Raw genomic sequence first — 16654 nt, 5'->3', positions numbered from 1 at the left:
TTTTTTCCTGTTTTAAATTTCTTTATGTGTATGAGTGCTTTTGCCTGCATGTGTATCTATATACCATATGCATTCTGGTGCCTGCAGAGACCAGAGGGAGTCATTTCTCCTAGGACTAGAGTTGTGGACAGTTGTAATGCACCATACAGGGGCTAAGCATCAAACTCAAGTCTCTGCAAAAGCAACAGATGCTTCTTAACCCCTGAGCCGTCTCTCCAGACCATCCTTTATTTCTTTAATCATTAATGCAGTTATTTGACATCTCCCTTGCCCTCACCCCGTGAGGCCAAATGAAAGAGAGTAGCGAAAGAACGCAAAGCAAGACTGCATCGAGAGGCACGCAGCTTCTCATGCTGTGTGCTATGTTTCTTGTGTGGCACAGGAATCAGTGTGGGTTCTACTTGGACATGGGAATGCAGGCTGTGTTGAGGCTTGTGGTGGGCACTGTACAAAGGGTGCTGAAGGCTCTAGCCTGTGTTTCCCCCACCACTGGCTTTGGAGACTGGTGCTGTGGCCGTGCTCATTTCAGAGGTATGGAATCAGAAGGTGGGGAAGAACAACATCTCCACAACTGACCATGCAGCTGCTGGTCAACAGCACACGTGCTAGAAGCAATGGGGAGGCAAGCCTTCCCTGGAGACTGTCAGTGGTGAGCAAATGCAGGTGGTTTGGGGAGGAGCATGTATTATCCAGAGAAATAAAAGGCATCAAGTTTTCTTATGTGCAGAAAGAGGTCCTGGAGGCATGGTCTGTCTTAGAGGCGTGTCTTCAGAAGGAACCCTTTCATTGGAGTATCCATTCATCTGTGCAAGCATGCATGTAGAGAGACAGCCCTTCAGCTATCCATCCACTCATGTATCCATTCATCAGTGCATGTGCGTGTGTGCATGCGTGTATATATCTCCTCATATCCATCTATCCATGCATGCATACTTCTGTATTCCTATATACACATACAGATGTATTCATCCATCTGTCCTTCCATACATTTATCCATCCTTATAGTCTCTAGTCCTTACTAATCACCCACAGCAAATGATGGACATAGATTAGCATTATCATCCCTGACTTAGTTGCTGTTCTTTCTTAAAAACCTCATGATCTTGTAGCCAGGCATGCTGGCGCATGCCTTTAATCCCAGCACTCGGGAGGCAGAGGCAGACAAATCTCTGTGTTTAAGGCCAGAGGTCTACAAAGCAAGTACCAGGACAGCCAGGGCTACACGGAGAAACCCTGAAACCCTGAGCCTTATGGTCTAGTTACGTTAAACTGATCTTAACCCTTGCTCCTCCAGCAGAAGATCCCGAGGCTCGACGGCTGCGGACAGTAAAGAACATCGCGGACCTACGACAGAATTTAGAAGAGACGATGTCCAGTTTACGGGGAACTCAGGTTACACACAGGTATGGGCAGTGTGAATTACTTTGCTCTCTCACTCTGCTTCTCTGCTGCATATTGGGCTCCCCACAAAGTGGTTTGGTTGAGAGCGGAATAGAAATGAAGGGGGTAAAAGTTAATGTACAGATACCGCCCCTGTAGAAGTTTTCTAAGGGCACCGCCCAGAGGAAATTACCCCCGGCTCCATTCACACTTTCTTTGACTTGCATCATTCAAGCTGTTGGAAGGAATAGGTGAACTGCGTCTGACCTGCATGTCTTGAATTCCTCCCAGGTCTCCTGACACACATGATGGTGTTAGTCATGCACGTGTATGAAAGACAAGAGGGAGTGTTTATACAACATCACTCTGTTTAAATCATGGCTTTGTTGGAAGGAATCTCAGGTTGTTTCACTTGTTCTGCAAGACCGTTGAGGAGGATGCAGAGCTGGTGCTGCCAGGATCTTGGCTGAATGAGGTCTTACAGTTTGTGTTTGGCTTTGAAAATCAAAGAGTCCCAGCTACCCCTCTGAGCCCTCATGGGTTCTCATCGCTTCTCCAATTTCAGAGGAAATGTGGGACTTCCTCTCCTCATGGCTGAAGTGACTCAAGGAAGAAAGTGGTTTGTTTGGGTTTTGATTTAAGGGGAAGCGATTTCTTGTGGAAGGTGAGGCAGCTGGTCCACAGTCAGGAAGTGGAGACATTGGATGGATATTCTGGTGCTCAGCTCCGCTTTCCTTTTCTGATTCAGCCTTGGACACCAGCTCATAGAAAGAGGTCACCCACATTCAGGGTCGGTCTTCCCTCCTCACCTGACCCTCACAGGCATGCCCAGAGGCTTGTCTTCTAGGTGAGTCTAGATTCTGTCAAGTTGACAGTCGGTACTGAACTGTCAAACTGACTACTGAGGAATCTTGGCCTCTGTGGGTTCTGACTTCAGTCGAACCCAAGGGTCCAAGATGTGAAAAATGAGGTCAGTTCCAGGATTGGGGACAAGGGATGGGATAAAAACAGCCACTGGCATCCAACTGGCTGATCAAAATGTGAACTTGAGAGATCGAGGAAAGTGCTTTCCTAACCCTGTAGGTATCTGAAGGACTTGGATCCTGAACTTGGGTCCTGTGACTTTATTGAGCATGAATCTGTCATCCCACTTCCCACCTAGTCACCAACACTGACTCTAGGATGTTAGCTAGGGAGGGGCAGGGATGTGAAATGTGGTATTAGTAGTTCAGGGCAGACTGTTCTAGCCAACCCTTGAAGCATGGCGCAGCGTGCTGCAACCAATGGACCAAAGGATCCTCTGTCCCTTCTTAACAAGTTCAGCATGTTATGTTTCCTTTCCTGAACTGGAAAGGAGATTCTGGTCTTCCAGCAGAATGAGGCTTTGCAGTCTGTGTTTAATTAAAGGGTCAGTGGGGAGGCCCTTAGAGCACATTTCCCAGTAGGCTCTTCAGAATTTATAGGTAGATGCGCAGCTTTTCTTTCTCCTCCTTAATAAAGGAACCATACCAGGTGGTACCTGCTGTTTTATCCCACTTTGCAAATGAGAAGTTCTTTTTTGTTTGTTTGTTTTTACAATTCTGAATATTTAAAAACTAGCCTGCAAGGCACATTGGAGTCTAACCCAGGTTGGTTTTATGTTTTCAGTACATTAGAAACTACGTTTGACACCAATGTCACCACAGAGATAAGTGGCCGCAGCATCCTCAGCTTGACAGGAAGGCCCACTCCTCTGTCCTGGAGACTCGGCCAGTCCAGCCCTCGACTCCAGGCAGGCGATGCCCCCTCAATGGGCAACGGGTACCCACCTCGAGCCAACGCCAGCCGCTTCATCAGTGCGGAGGCTGGCCGCTATGTGTACTCTGCCCCTCTGAGAAGACAGCTGGCCTCCAGGGGCAGCAGCATCTGCCACGTGGACGTCTCGGACAAGGGAGGCGATGAGGTGGACCTGGAAGGCATCAGCATGGATGCCCCTGGCTACATGAGTGATGGAGATGTCCTGAGCAAGAACATCCGAAGTGACGACATCACGAGCGGGTAAGTACATAGATGGGAAGGCCTGACCCTCGCATCTCTTTGCCTTCCTTTACTAAGAGGTCTCTAGAACTGGTGCTGGCTGCCTCATCTGCTGCTGTCAGAGGCTCCATGGTGCCATGGTGGGGACACTGCGGGGCTGTGATTTAAGGGAAAGGTAGACAGACTCAGCTGGGGACCCACAAAATTTCACTATGTAAATGACTGCTGCCTGTACCCCTTACACCAGCCTTGTTCTGGACACTGCCCGCCTGGTGACTTAGCCTCCCTGGGCAGGTGGGCCTGACTGTTCCCTCCCTCTCAGGGGTCATGCATCTCCCCTCCTCCTCCCTCATTGCTCTCGTCTGCTGCACCTCCCCCTCCATCCTCCATTTCCACTACCTCCAGCCCCACCGCCTTTGCACTGTTTCCAGACTGCCATTCAGTCTCCTTGCTCTCTGCCGGGCTTACTCCCGCTGGCCTTTCCATTTGGAAAGGTTCCTTGTCCTGCAGCCTCACCGCATCTGTGTGCCCTGGTATAGGCTCCTTTCAAAGCTTACCACTATTCAAAGTCGTCCTGAGCATGAGTTAATAAATTAATGTCTCCCTCCCCTTCCTGCTGTGCTCTCTGAGTCCCTAGTACGGTGTACATCAGAGCTCACGGGGCCTTCTGATTGGGTGAACGTATGGGTGGGTAACTATAGGGAGAAACGGAAGCTCCGCCTTTCTCTGCTGCTCCTCTGTGAGTCAAAGGCTCACCACCGTGATGTGTCTGATAACCGTTCATAAGCAGTGGAGTGTACCTGGTCTGGTGTATGAGAGGGAGTTGGGGGCTATGGGGCAGGGCAGGGGAGGCTCATCTGTGGCCACACTTTCAGGCGTGTTGTAACTGTCACTTACATCTCTTTATCTTGCCTGTCTGAGATGTGCTTTGAAGTTTTCTGAGACCATTCCCACCCTTAGTGTCCTAGCAATGAAAATTATAGATAAGAAAAGTCAGGGCTAGCAACCATATTCATGCTTCATAGACAGGGAATGGAGAACTGGTGGCATCTCTGTATCATTAGTAATGGCTGGAGCCCCCACCAGGTGGCACACGGAGTTGGTACTTGTATGGGTTACCTTGCACCATCCTTACAGAATCCTTAAGGGTCAACGGTGTCACCATCCTGGGCCAATAGACAAGGAAACTGGAATGGGAAGGTGAGATAACTTACAAGTGATCAGGTACCTATTAACAGAGCACCGGGCTAGAAAGATGGCTCACTAGTTAAGAGCATGCTTCGTTCTTCCAGAGGACCCAAGTTCAATTCCCAGCACCCATGTCAAGTAGCTTACAAACCACCTGTACCTCCAGCTCCAAGGAATCCTACATGTCATCCTTGGTGGGTACCTCCACTTGCTTACACATACCCACACTCAGATGCATAATTAAGAATATATTATTGGAAAGAGAAAGAGAGCCAGAGAAAGTAGTTCCAGAGACTGTTCACTGTATCCACTATGCTATACCATCTTTCCAGCACCTCTTGGCTGTGCTAAAATAGTGCAGCTCATCTTCTTCCTATTATTATCGTGTGGCATTTTGTCTGTGTATCCATCTGTGCACCGTATGTGTGCATGGTACCTACAAAGGTCATATTGGACACCCCTGCAACTCATAGTTCCATTGGACCCTCAGTTACAGATGGTTGTGAGCCAACCACAAAGGGTGCTGAGAATCAAACTCAAGTCTTCTTTAAGAGCAGCCAGTGCCTTTAGCCACTGAACTATCTCTCCAACCTCAACTACAAACTGGCACAGGCGTAGAGCTGGGTAGGTAGTTGAGTGGGTTAGGGTAATTGCTGGAGGACCTGAGTTCAAGTCCCAGCATCCACATAAAAAGCTAGGCATGGCCGGGCAGTGGTGGCGCACGCCTTTAATTCCTGCACTCGGGAGGCAGAGGCAGGCAGATCTCTGAGTTCGAGGTCAGCCTGGTCTACAAGAGCTAGTTCCAGGACAGGCTCTAGAAACTATGGGGAAACCCTGTCTTGAAAAAACCAAAACAAACAAACAAACAAAAAAAAAAGCTAGGCGTGACTTTATAAAATTTAACTTGTCACTGTGGGGGCATAAAAAGAAAGAGAGTCACGGAGGCTTACTATCTACTGCCCTATCTCCACCTCAGTAAGAGACCATGTGTCAGAGAGAGAGAGAGAGAGAGAGAGAGAGAGAGAGAGAGAGAGAGAGAGAGAGAGAGCAGGATACCGGACGTTGTTGTGTGTACAGGTGTGTGTGTGTGCATTCATACACACACACAATAAAAGATTTAAGAAGAAAAAATCTTTAATAAAAACATTTTAAAACATAGGCATAGAGGTGTTTGGATTTTGTGCTGAAGTTAGGACCATTTTTGGTGGTAAAACCTCCAAAAACAAGAGCTACTAAATTCTTACAGTCTTAACCGTTTTCTTCCATCCGGGAATGGCTGATAACAGTCTGGATCAGTCTGGCCTAGTCAGCAGCATTGTTTCTAGCATTCCATAAACACTGAAAACAGTAATGTGTACAGTAATCAAGCAGAACTGTGCACAGTTGAATCTTTTCCTATGGTTTAGGAGATTTGGGCTTCCGGCACAGCTGACCTGGTCATCACTCATTTCATCTTGATATCTGAGCCCATGTGCTGGTTCTTCTGAGATTTCTGTATCCGGTGACGAAAGACTCCTTCATTGCTCTTGCTGGGGAATGGATTGAGTCTAATACAGTGTTATTAGTGTCCACACGGTGGAGACATGCACACACTCCAGGGAAGCTTCGCGTGCCCCTGGGAGAAGCCCTATTTTCCTAGCTTCCTGAAAAGTGCAGATGTTTGTACTGCCCTTCTGCTCTGCAGAGCTTGTTCCTCCAGCATGAGCTAGGGTTTTGAGCAAGTGTGGACAACGTGTAAGTGTTAGCACTTGGGCTGGAACCCAAGAACTCTGCTCATTCAGAATGCTTTCTACTGTAGGAAGCCTAGGCATTACTTAATGCTCTTTCTGCTGGGAATATTCTAGAACCCTTGCTAATCCCGCCGCCATCCATGAGAACACAGATGGAGGGTTCTGCTCTGACTGATTTTATATGCCTAGTGCAAGGCAAGCCATTTGATGTCTTCCTAACCCACTTCTTTTTCTTTACATAGACTGCCAGCTGTGAGTATAATAAGGATTGGTCACTTTTCCCAGAATCTGCTCAACAACTCATTCTTTGAGACAGCTGATGGAGTAGACAGTGAATGGATGAGAGGCTCCACCTAGGGTTTAAACCCCACCCAGCCTCTTGTGAGCCCTGTGATGTTGAGCATGCAATCCAAATGCCCCAAACTCCTCAGTTTCCAGATGCACATTTTAACCTTCCAGTTAGCCTTCCTGTTGAGGTTGTATCCTGTTACAGACACTTAGCTAACAAAGATACAACATTTCTACCAGGATCTAGATGTCCCATTAGCCTGGAACATCGGGGTACTTGGAGACAGCACATCGACCAGCTCGTATCCAGCTGTTTATTTGGCTTAGGGCAAACATAGTCTCAACGGCTGAGCGTCTTTATCAGGTCAGAAGCTCTTTTGGGGAAATGTTTGCAGAAGTTGGCACAGATGTATTCAGAAACCTGCTATGGAGGTAAGGTCTAGTTTCTGAAACCCTGTGGCTATGTTTTCTACAATGCAGGGCCCTGGCTTGGTTGGTATAGTAGCATAGCTCGTGTTCTTTGTATGTGCACAACTGAGCCTGACATGACCACGTCACTGGAGTGTAGCTAAGACGTGAGCTAGTTCCTCTGTGAGTTTGTCACGCCCTAGGGTGTCAGACAGTATCCATTGGTATCTGGCCCCGCTGCTTTTTGCTTCAGGCTCATAAACTGGGCATTGGTTCTAATAGAAAGGAAGCTAAAATGACAGATGAAGGTGTCACCGAGCAAGATTGGATGTCCTGAGTCAGTCCTGTGCTCAGATCCTAAAACTTCAGGGTGCCATGTGGCACAGAATAAAATTATAAGGGCAGACTTAGCACCCATATGTTTGGAAGGATTTTTTTTTCCTTTCAAAGGCAGCACTTGTTTATATAATCTTCTGAGGTATAAATATACATCCCTTCCTGAAAAAATAAAAAGACGGCCATAGAAGACCCTCAGTGGTTGACCCATCCATCTCCCATGCCTTACCCAGCTATGGCCCCTCTGCACTTTCCTGCCTCTGGCTGTGCCATGTGTGCCTTCAACAAAAGCTGAGTCTTATGTCTGCAGTGCTCTGCGCTTGGGACATGCCATGTCTCCTTGCAGCTCTGTGCATGGGACATGCCACTTCTTTCAGCTCTGTGCATGGGACATGCTACTTCTTTCAGCTCTGTGCATGGGACATGGCTCTTCTTGCAGCTCCTTCCCCAAGCATGTCTGTCTGATTGCGCTGAAAAACACCACCCCATAGACATGCTCCCCTAGCTAGGGTCTGCATCTGTGGTTCTGTTGGCCTTGACTCATCCCTAAACAACCATGTTAGCCTTTCTCATATGAGCTGTCTGAGGACTGGCTGATGTCACATAATAGGGGTTAAAAACAGGAGGCACCTGAGATTTTACCCTTGCTCTACCAAATGAATGGGAACAAAGTCTTAATATTGAAAATTAAGAATGTGCTTGGCACCAGGCCAAGAGTCAGCAGTACTCAAGTACACGCGTGCATAGATGCATACATGTGCGTATGCATGCATAGACAAGCCTGTGTGTTTTCCCCATAGGAGCATCTCGAAGGAGGACGTTGGCCATCACTTTCCTAAGTCCAGAGACTAGGGCATAGCAGGCATTTAATATTTTGTGATTGGTCTGTTTGTGGTACCCACCCTGGCAGGACCTTGGGCTTGTGGAAATTCGTCCTCACCAGCTGAAAACCTAGTGGTCCTGGTCACTCTGACCACTCAGAGAAAGGCGGCTTGGCCTGTGGTGTCATCTAGTGGCCAATAGGGATACTGCCGCGGCCCCATTGCTTTTGAATGGTGCAGCAAGGCTACGAGGTTGCTTCTCAGCTGCTGATGGCCAGTGTGGGAGAGAAAACAAGGATTCCAGCAGTGTGGTCTGCAGCACTGACATCTGCATGGCCTGAGTTCTCGTACTCAGTGGCAGGCAGTACTCCATCAAAAGAGGGGTGTAGGTCTCTCCTGGAAGTCACAGTTCTCAGAAATGAAGGACCCTGGCTTGCTCTCTCAGTCCTTTAGGACATGCCTCAGACAGCCCAGGATATCATAAAAATGTGACTTGAGTTTTAAATGGTGGCGCTATATTGTTTACAGTCCTAGAGGCAGGGAGGTGTGCAGACTGGATTCCAGTGAGGCTTCTGGTGTAAAGATGGTGGCCATGTCTTAGCAGGCAAAGGAGGAAAACCCTGTGTTTCCCCTTTTTAGAAGGACGCCAGTCCCAACCTGAAGCTCTGTTCGTAAGACCTCGGGGACCCTTCCCTAGGGTCCTGCCTCCTGATACCAGCACAAGTGTTTGGTCTATTCAGGATGCGTGTCTGCTTGCAGGTATCAACTACATGAGCAATATCTTGGCTTTCCTTCCGCCATGGCTGCCAGGTCCTCAAACCTCAAGGTGGTGACATCGTTCTCTGAGGTCATTTGAGATTGGAAGTGCCTGTGACAGGAGTGGCAGAGCTGTATTAGTGTTACTCTGCATGTGCCTATACCTCAGTGCTTGTGATATGTATGCACATACCTGTGTGTGGAAGGGATCCTCACGCGTTCATTGTTGGACACAGTGGCAGTCCCATAGTAAGCAGTTCATGGAATGAATGAACGCTTCATTTGGCCTTAAGAATAGACCAGCTAGGCTGGACAGTGATGGCGCACGCCTTTAATCCCTCAGGAAGCAGAGGCAGGCGGATCTCTGTGAGTTCGAGGCCAACCTGGTCTGCAAGAGATAGTTCTATGATAGATAGGGCTGTTACACAGAGAAACCATGTCTCAAAAAACCTAAAGGAGGAGGAGGAAGAGGAGGAAGATGATGATGACTATGACAACAACCAGGCAGGCAGTGATGGCACACACCTTTAATTCTAGCACTCAACCAGAGGCTGGTAAATCTCTCTCTGAGTTCAAGGCCAGCCTGGTCTACAGAGAGAGTTTCAAGACTACCAGGTCTACACAAAGAAACCCTGTCGAGGTGGGGGATAGAAGACCAGTCCCCGTACCCTGGATGAGTATGTGTCTGAAGTCAGAGTCCCTTTGAGCATGAGGCCCCAGCCACCTGTTCTTGTGGCTTCTTAGCTTCCCCTGTGCTGTCACTGTGAGCAGGAAAGAGCAACAGCACAGAATGTGCCAGGTCATTTGCCCAGTGGGCCAGGGCACTTGTCCATCCTCCATTCAACATTGAGGACTGTTGTGTGAGGTGTCTCACCAGGCAGCCAGCAGGTGGCAAGTCTGGTTCATAGCTTGAAAGGCTCTTTCTTACCTGGCCTCTCCACCCACTGCCTTTTTAGGACTGGCCTCAAGCGACTTGCAGGCTTTTGTTGTAGGCAAACAGATAGGAGAGGAAGAAGTCTGTGTGTGTGATTCCTGGAGCCAAGATAAATGACCCGTGGGGAAGCTATCCTGAAAGGCCCTGCTTCAAGCCCTCTCCAAGAGGGTGTGGCAGGAATCTGATCTAGAAAGGATCCCAGCTTGTAAGATCCTGCCAGTCAGCCACTAGACTGACTTTGAAGAAATTAGGAAGATTGACCATCATGGGAAGAGAGGGGGTTTCTTTCCTGGCACCTCTGTGTGTTCACCAACCTTCAGGTTCTCTGAACCCCATAGTTGTAGAGTTTGACGGGCATTCTCCTGTGTAGCTGGCAAGTGTTTAGCAGGCATCCCTGTCCCAGCCCCTGGTGTGCCCTGGGATATGAATTTTGCAGAGTGGATCACTCTATTTTTTTTTATACTGAAATTGGATCCTTGAAGCTACTCTCTAGTGTAAACCTGTAGCCCATGAACATGTCATACTCAGAAGGGGCGTTTCTACATGCAGGGAATCTGACTCTGTACCTTTGAACGCATTGTCAAAATGGGGTACTATCCCCCAACTCCAAAATTCAGATTCTTATATGGTATTATTCTTTTTTAATAATTTATTTAGCCTTTTATTTTATGTGCATTGGTGTGAAGGTATCAGATACCCTAGAACTAGAGTTTCACACAGTTGTGAGCTGCCTTGTGGGTGCTGGGAATTGAACCTGGGTTGTCTGGAAGAGCAGCCGATGCCCTTAACCACTGAGCCATCTCTACAGCCACATGGAACTGAAACATTTGAAAGCCCTGGAAGACGTGAAAAAATGGTCGCCCCTCTGCTGTTTCTTTCCCTTTTGGAAAGTGTTCCAGTGTGTCCTTACTGCCTTCCTGTATCCTCCTGCCACCCTCTGCCCCTCTGCTGGAAAGCAATGCTTGGCAGATCCCTTCCCTCTCTGCCCCATGCTTTGCAAATGAGCCTATGTTGAAGAGAGAACCGCAGCTCCCCAGTGTTTCTCACTAAGCCTTTGTGCCGCTCTCTTCTAGAAAACCCAGCTCATGTTAGCTTTTATCTTAAAAGTGAGCCAGTGGCGTTGCAAATCCCTCCCCAGTTGCATCTGCCCAGCTAGCAGTTAGAATGCCTCTGACAGATTTATGGTGGCAAGGTTGGAGAATACAAGATTGGAGTAGAGATGAATATGAGGAAAAGCATCTGGATGGATTGGGAGTGTCTTGGCCCTGAGACAGTAAGCCCATGCTGAAAGACTCAACAGGAGGCTGAGACTGAGTGTGCCTAGGCCTTGATCAAGATAAGAAGCCAAAGTTTCCTTGTGAGCAGCCTCCCATCTTGCTGTGCAGCAGATATTTCCCAGTGGGAGTCACAGGACCTGCCAGTCATTGCTTAGGAAACTGCTTGACTTTCTCAGCCTGTTTTCTATGTGTTAAGGGCCAGGTAGTTGTGTCTCTTTTCTTCTGAGTCCTTTATCCTTCTTAACACATTTTCAAAGATGTGGCCATGCTGCTTCTGAGCCCAGGACCAAATAGGACCCACAGGGACTGGAGGATGTTAGTTGACTTTAGGGAATTAAACATGCTGTCATGGAGACAATACAAGTCCAAAGCCTCCAAGACAGTCCAGGACTCAAATCCTGGGACCATCCACAGACATGATTCCCTCCTCAGGATCTGCCTGTTTTAAAATCTGCAGCTGCTTAGATGAGCGCTCTCTCTCTCTCTCTCTCTCTCTCTCTCTCCTGCTGGGTTAAATGTGAATCTCATGACAACATTTAGACTAGTGTTTGGCTGGATATCTGGGTATCACAGCTTAGCAAAGTTGACACATCTAATTAGCCACCCCAGTCTGTCCCAGGCCTTATGAAGAATCATGAAAATGAGTTGTCTGAGATGGGAGATAACTCACCTGTATCCCACAAACAGAGAGCAGCATGGCAGGATGTCAAAGCTAGAGCATCCTGTAGGGAGTGGGACCATGGATGGGAGTCTTTGTGTGCCTCAGAGGAAGCATTGTACCCCTCTCCAGGATCCCAGTGTCTCAAAAAGTCTCATGAGAAGCACTGGGTTTGTTTCTTCATCTTATTCCTGAGCTAGTGGCAGACAGACACACTGGCCAGAACACATCTGGTGGCCGAGGCCATCTGAGACTCGAATGTGAAATAATACGCTTGTCTAAGGAGGGACCTTCATGTCCTTATAGCCATAAATCATAGCCATATCTCCTTCTTGATTTGGGGGAATAGGACCAGGGGTCTGTGGTTATCTCTGCTGCATGTTGGAGTCTGGGTTTCTCTTACCAGAGCTGTGTCTGTAACCAGCTGGTCATCTCTTCTGCAACTGGGTATTTCATATATTTGAGCAGGGAAGTTTAAAGGGTGAGGGCAACTGAAGTCGTCAGAACCTAGGGAAGAGCAGATGTGGTGTTGCCTCTGTGGAGGAGAGGAAAGCTGTAGAGTTGACTCACTATGCACGCACACACGTGTCTACTTGCCTCTGGTCACAGGTTGGGGGGTGTTTGTGGTATTCTAGGTATATATAAGGACTGTCTCACCTCTTCTTCTGGACCTCCACCAGGTAAACTGTTCCATGGCCTGGAGATCTCTCAGTCTAGACTGCTAGTTAACTGAGGTGGAGGGCACTGCTGGATCAGCTTCAGCCTAGGTCCTGTTAGCATGGGTGGACATTGCCTCTCACCATAACCAGGGCTGGTTACCGAAGATTTCTGTCTCAAATCAAATTCTTTAGGGAAACAGAGGCCTATCTTGCTGATTTCAGGCAGGACTTACAGTGCCATTTCTGACAGCCTCTTCCTAGGTAGAGTTCCCAATGTGTCTGTTTTAAATGCAGATTTTGCAGAAACAGTGGCCAGGGCATTTTTAGGGTATTAGATTATAGTCTGTGATACTAGTCTGGAAAGCATGATTGTTTTCTTACCTCTTTTCTTTCTTCCTTTGTTGGGGGGCACGGAGGGGAGTGTTTCAAGATGGGTTTCCCTGTGTAGCCTGGTTGTCCTAGAACCAGCTCTGTAGACCAGGCTGACCTCGAACTTACTGAAATCACCTGCTCTGCCTCCCAAGTGCTAGGATTAAAGGCATAAGCCACCACACCCGACATTTCCTTATTTCTTAAATTTAACTTATGTGTTTGGATGTTTTTCTCTGCCCGTGTGTCTGTGCCTAGTTCCCGCAGATGCTAGAAGAAGACATTAAATTCCCTGGAACTGGAGTTCGGGACAGTTGTGAGCCACCATATGGGTGCTGAATATTGAACCCAGGTCCTCTGGAAGAGCAGCCAGTGCTCTTAACCACTGAGCCATCTCTCCAGTCCCTGGACACATGACTTTTGCAGAGCTATAAACACAGAATTCATGTGAAGATGGGCGTCACCTATCAGTGGAATGGGCTTGTCAGTGGCTACCGTGTACCCACATGAGCAAAATATGAATATAGACCAGACTTTGAGGGAGGGAAGGAACCAAGGAACTTAATACTTACTGTACAACTTTCTCATAAGCCTTAAAGTGCTCTGAAAATCAAAATATTTCTTTAAAAAGAATTTAGTCTCTTGTAGACCAGGCTGGTCTCGAACTTCAGAGATCCGCCTGCCTCTGCCTCCCGAGTGCTGGGATTAAAGGCGTGCGCCAAGAGCTAGTTCCAGGACAGGCTCTAAAGCCACAGAGAAACCCTGTCTCGAAAAACCAAAAAAAAAAAGAATTTAGTCTCAACCCTGCTAAGGACAGCCAACGACCAAGAAGCCACGGCCCTGGAAAGTGTATTTTTCTCTGAATCCCTGCTGATTCAGGTGCATCTGAGTGGTGAGACTTCCTGGGTATCAGTGCATCTCTGTTCAGCACATTTCATGCCAAGAAGGAACTTAAAAGGGCTTTGTCTAGAGAGCGGTCTCCTGTGTGTTAGGATGCCTCTCATCTTTCACAGTGTGGACAGAAAGCTTCCTGCTGGCGCTAGAAGTATTTGCTGCAGTCCACACTAACAGTTGAACCACAATAAAGAGAACTCAAGACAAAACCCGAGATACGGGGGCCAGCCCGTTTCCCAAAGCGAGCAGCGTTTCTTCAGAATGCTGTGTGATAGTTCCCACTTTTAAACAAGCATTCTCATGGATCATGATGAGTATTTTACGCTTGCCCATTTATTTAAATGGGAGGTGCTAAGGGCACTCTGGTTATAGCTTTGAGCTTTCTGTCCATTTAAGGATGCATTTCATTCGCATAGTTTCAGCTTTTCAAAAATTAAAATTCTTGAGCCAGAGAAGTGGTTTCTTGGGTAAAGGTGCTGGCCACATAAGCCTGAGTTCTCTCCCCAAACCCATGGATGTAAGGAGGAGAGGGGCTAGGGCCATGGCTCAGGGATTAAGAGCACCTGTTGCTCTGGCAGAGGACCCAGGTTCAATTTCCACCACCCATGTAGCAGCTCACAGCCACCACTAACTCCAATTCCAGGGGATCCAGTGCCCTCTTCTGGCCCTGAAAGGTGCCAGGCACACGTTTGATGCCCACACAGACACAAATGCAAGGCAGCCACACACATCAGACTTTTTTAAAGGTAAGATGAGAGAACCAACTTCACAAAGTTATCTCCTGGCCTATAGACACACACACATACACACACATAATAAACTTAAGATTTTTTTCTTTTATATGGCATATATAACTGTGTATATATGTGAGTATATATTTATGTGTGTGCTTGTGGATGTGTGTACATGTGTATAGAGCCAGAGGCTGACATTAGGTATATCCACTTTTTTTTGGAGACAGGGTATCCCTATGTAGCCCTGATTAGCCTGAAACTTTCTATGTAGATCAAGCTAACCTGCAACTCAATACATCTGCCTATGCGTCTCCTGCATTGGGATTAAAGGCATCCACCACCACCCATGGCCATTGTTTTTTTTTTATAATTTATTTATTTTAAGTACATTGGTATTTTGCCTGTATGTATCTCTGTGTGAGGGTGTCATATCTTGGAGTCACCGACAGTTGTTAGCTGCCATGTGGGTGCTAGGAATTGAACCAGGTCCTCTGGAAGAGCAGTCGGTACTCTTAACAACTGAGCCATCTCTCCAGCTCCTGGCCACTGGTTTTTAAGACATGGTCTCTCACTGCACCTGGGTCTCATTGATTCACATATGTAGTGAGGAGCAACGGGCTGCATTCCTGCCACCCCGCTCCCGGCTGCCTGACCAGCTTATGCCCCAAAATAACAACACACAAGCTGTATTCATTTAAACACTGCCTGGCCCATTAGTTTCAGCCTCTTATTAGCTAATTCTCACATATCTTGCTTTAACCCATATCTAATAATCTTTGTAGCACCACGAGGTGGTGGCTTACTGGGAAGATTCTAGCGTACATCCATCTTGGACCGGAGCTTCATCGCATCTGACCCAGAGAGGAGAGGCATGGCGATTGCCCGAGGTGTCTGCCTCACTCCCAGCATCCTGTTCTGTCTACTCCACCCACCTACATACTGCCCTATCAAAAAGTTAAGGCAGTTTCTTTATTAACCAATGAGAGTCCTCCATCACACATAGGCTGGCTAGCCAATGAGTTCCAAGGCCCTCTACCTGCCACTGCCAGCCCTGGACTCAGGAAGACAGTCTGCCTCACTCCCTGCTTTTATGTAAGTGCTGGTATCTAAACTTGGGTCTCCATGCTTCTATAACAGAAAGTCTATCTACTGAGCATCTCTTCAGCAACCCCCTCCAATTAAAATTCTTACAGCACATCTATGTGTGTGTCCTTAGGCAAGCTAAGCTCAAGCCCTTGGAAATGAGTGTTGCGTAGACCTTTGTTAAAATACGTAGGTAGCATCCCACTTCATCTTGCAGAAGATGCCCAGACAAAGGTGTCACACTATACTACTGTGCCGACATTTCCCCTTTTATTGCCTGTCACTCTGCCAGGAGCGAGGTAAGAATAAGATGGTGCAATGATGCTGAAGTCCTTGGGTGGGAGAGTAACAGTGTTGCCAGGTGCCCCTGCTGAGTACCCTACCAAAGGAGAGTCGCACAGTGGGGAAGCCATTGCAGAGCTGAAGGGATCACACAGCCGGCCATGCTGGACTCTTTGGCATGAAGCCTGGAGGCCCTGGGAGCCAGTGTAACTGAGTGCAAATGTAAAATGGGGCCTTGGTTTCTGCTGGGTTCCAGAGAGACCTGATGGCAAGAATTTCTGTTTTAGGTAGTGACTTCACAACTACACTTGGTGGAATTTCTTTTTAAGAATTTTATGGTAGCTGGGCAGTGGTGGCGCACGCCTTTAATCCCAGCACTTGGGAGGCAGAGGCAGGCGGATCTCTGAGTTCGAGGCCAGCCTGGTCTACAAGAGCTAGTTCCAGGACAGACTCTAGAAACTACAGGGAAACCCTGTCTCGAAAAACCAAAAAAAAAAAAAGAATTTTATGGTAGTGTTACTGAAATATTGCATGTGTTATAAAATACTCTCCCCCACCCCCCAAAAAAATCCATAAGAATCCAAAGGGCATGATGTCTCATGTGGTGGTACACGGCCATGACCTAGAGGCCAGGTGTAGGCAGAAGGATCTCAAGTTTGGAACCAACCTGGGCTACAGAGTGAGACCCCGTCTTAAAAAAAAATAAACAAAAGCGTGCCAAGAAATAGATCTAATAGAGGAACCTGTGTTTTTATGCTAGTGTTTCACCCTATGCTGGGCAGAAGTCACCGTTTCTGTTGGTCAGTGTTTGGATCCTCTAGTTGGAGTGCACAGTCTGACT

The 16654-nt window shown here is 47.7% G+C and overlaps 1 protein-coding gene across 11 annotated transcripts in view; it reads left to right on the top strand.

Moving 5' to 3' along the window:
• The window catches only part of Nav2 (neuron navigator 2), a 202266-nt gene that overhangs the window by 61358 nt on the left and 124254 nt on the right, over nt 1-16654 (top strand). For 8 of the 11 annotated variants that reach the window (XM_038314293.2, XM_038314291.2, XM_038314292.2 and 5 more), the window contains 2 exons: nt 1295-1403; nt 3028-3417. In XM_038314293.2, coding sequence (XP_038170221.1) covers nt 1295-1403; nt 3028-3417 — 499 coding nt within the window. The remainder of the gene's footprint in view (nt 1-1294; nt 1404-3027; nt 3418-16654) is intronic. The other 3 variants (XM_038314288.2, XM_038314296.2, XM_038314298.2) reach the window with 1 other exon arrangement.

This window comes from Arvicola amphibius, chromosome 12 (genome assembly GCF_903992535.2).
Source record: "Arvicola amphibius chromosome 12, mArvAmp1.2, whole genome shotgun sequence".
In the NCBI taxonomy this organism is placed as follows: domain Eukaryota; kingdom Metazoa; phylum Chordata; class Mammalia; order Rodentia; family Cricetidae; genus Arvicola; species Arvicola amphibius.
The sequence above is the reverse complement of the archived record's forward strand: the minus strand, read 5'-3'. Positions and strand labels throughout refer to the sequence as shown.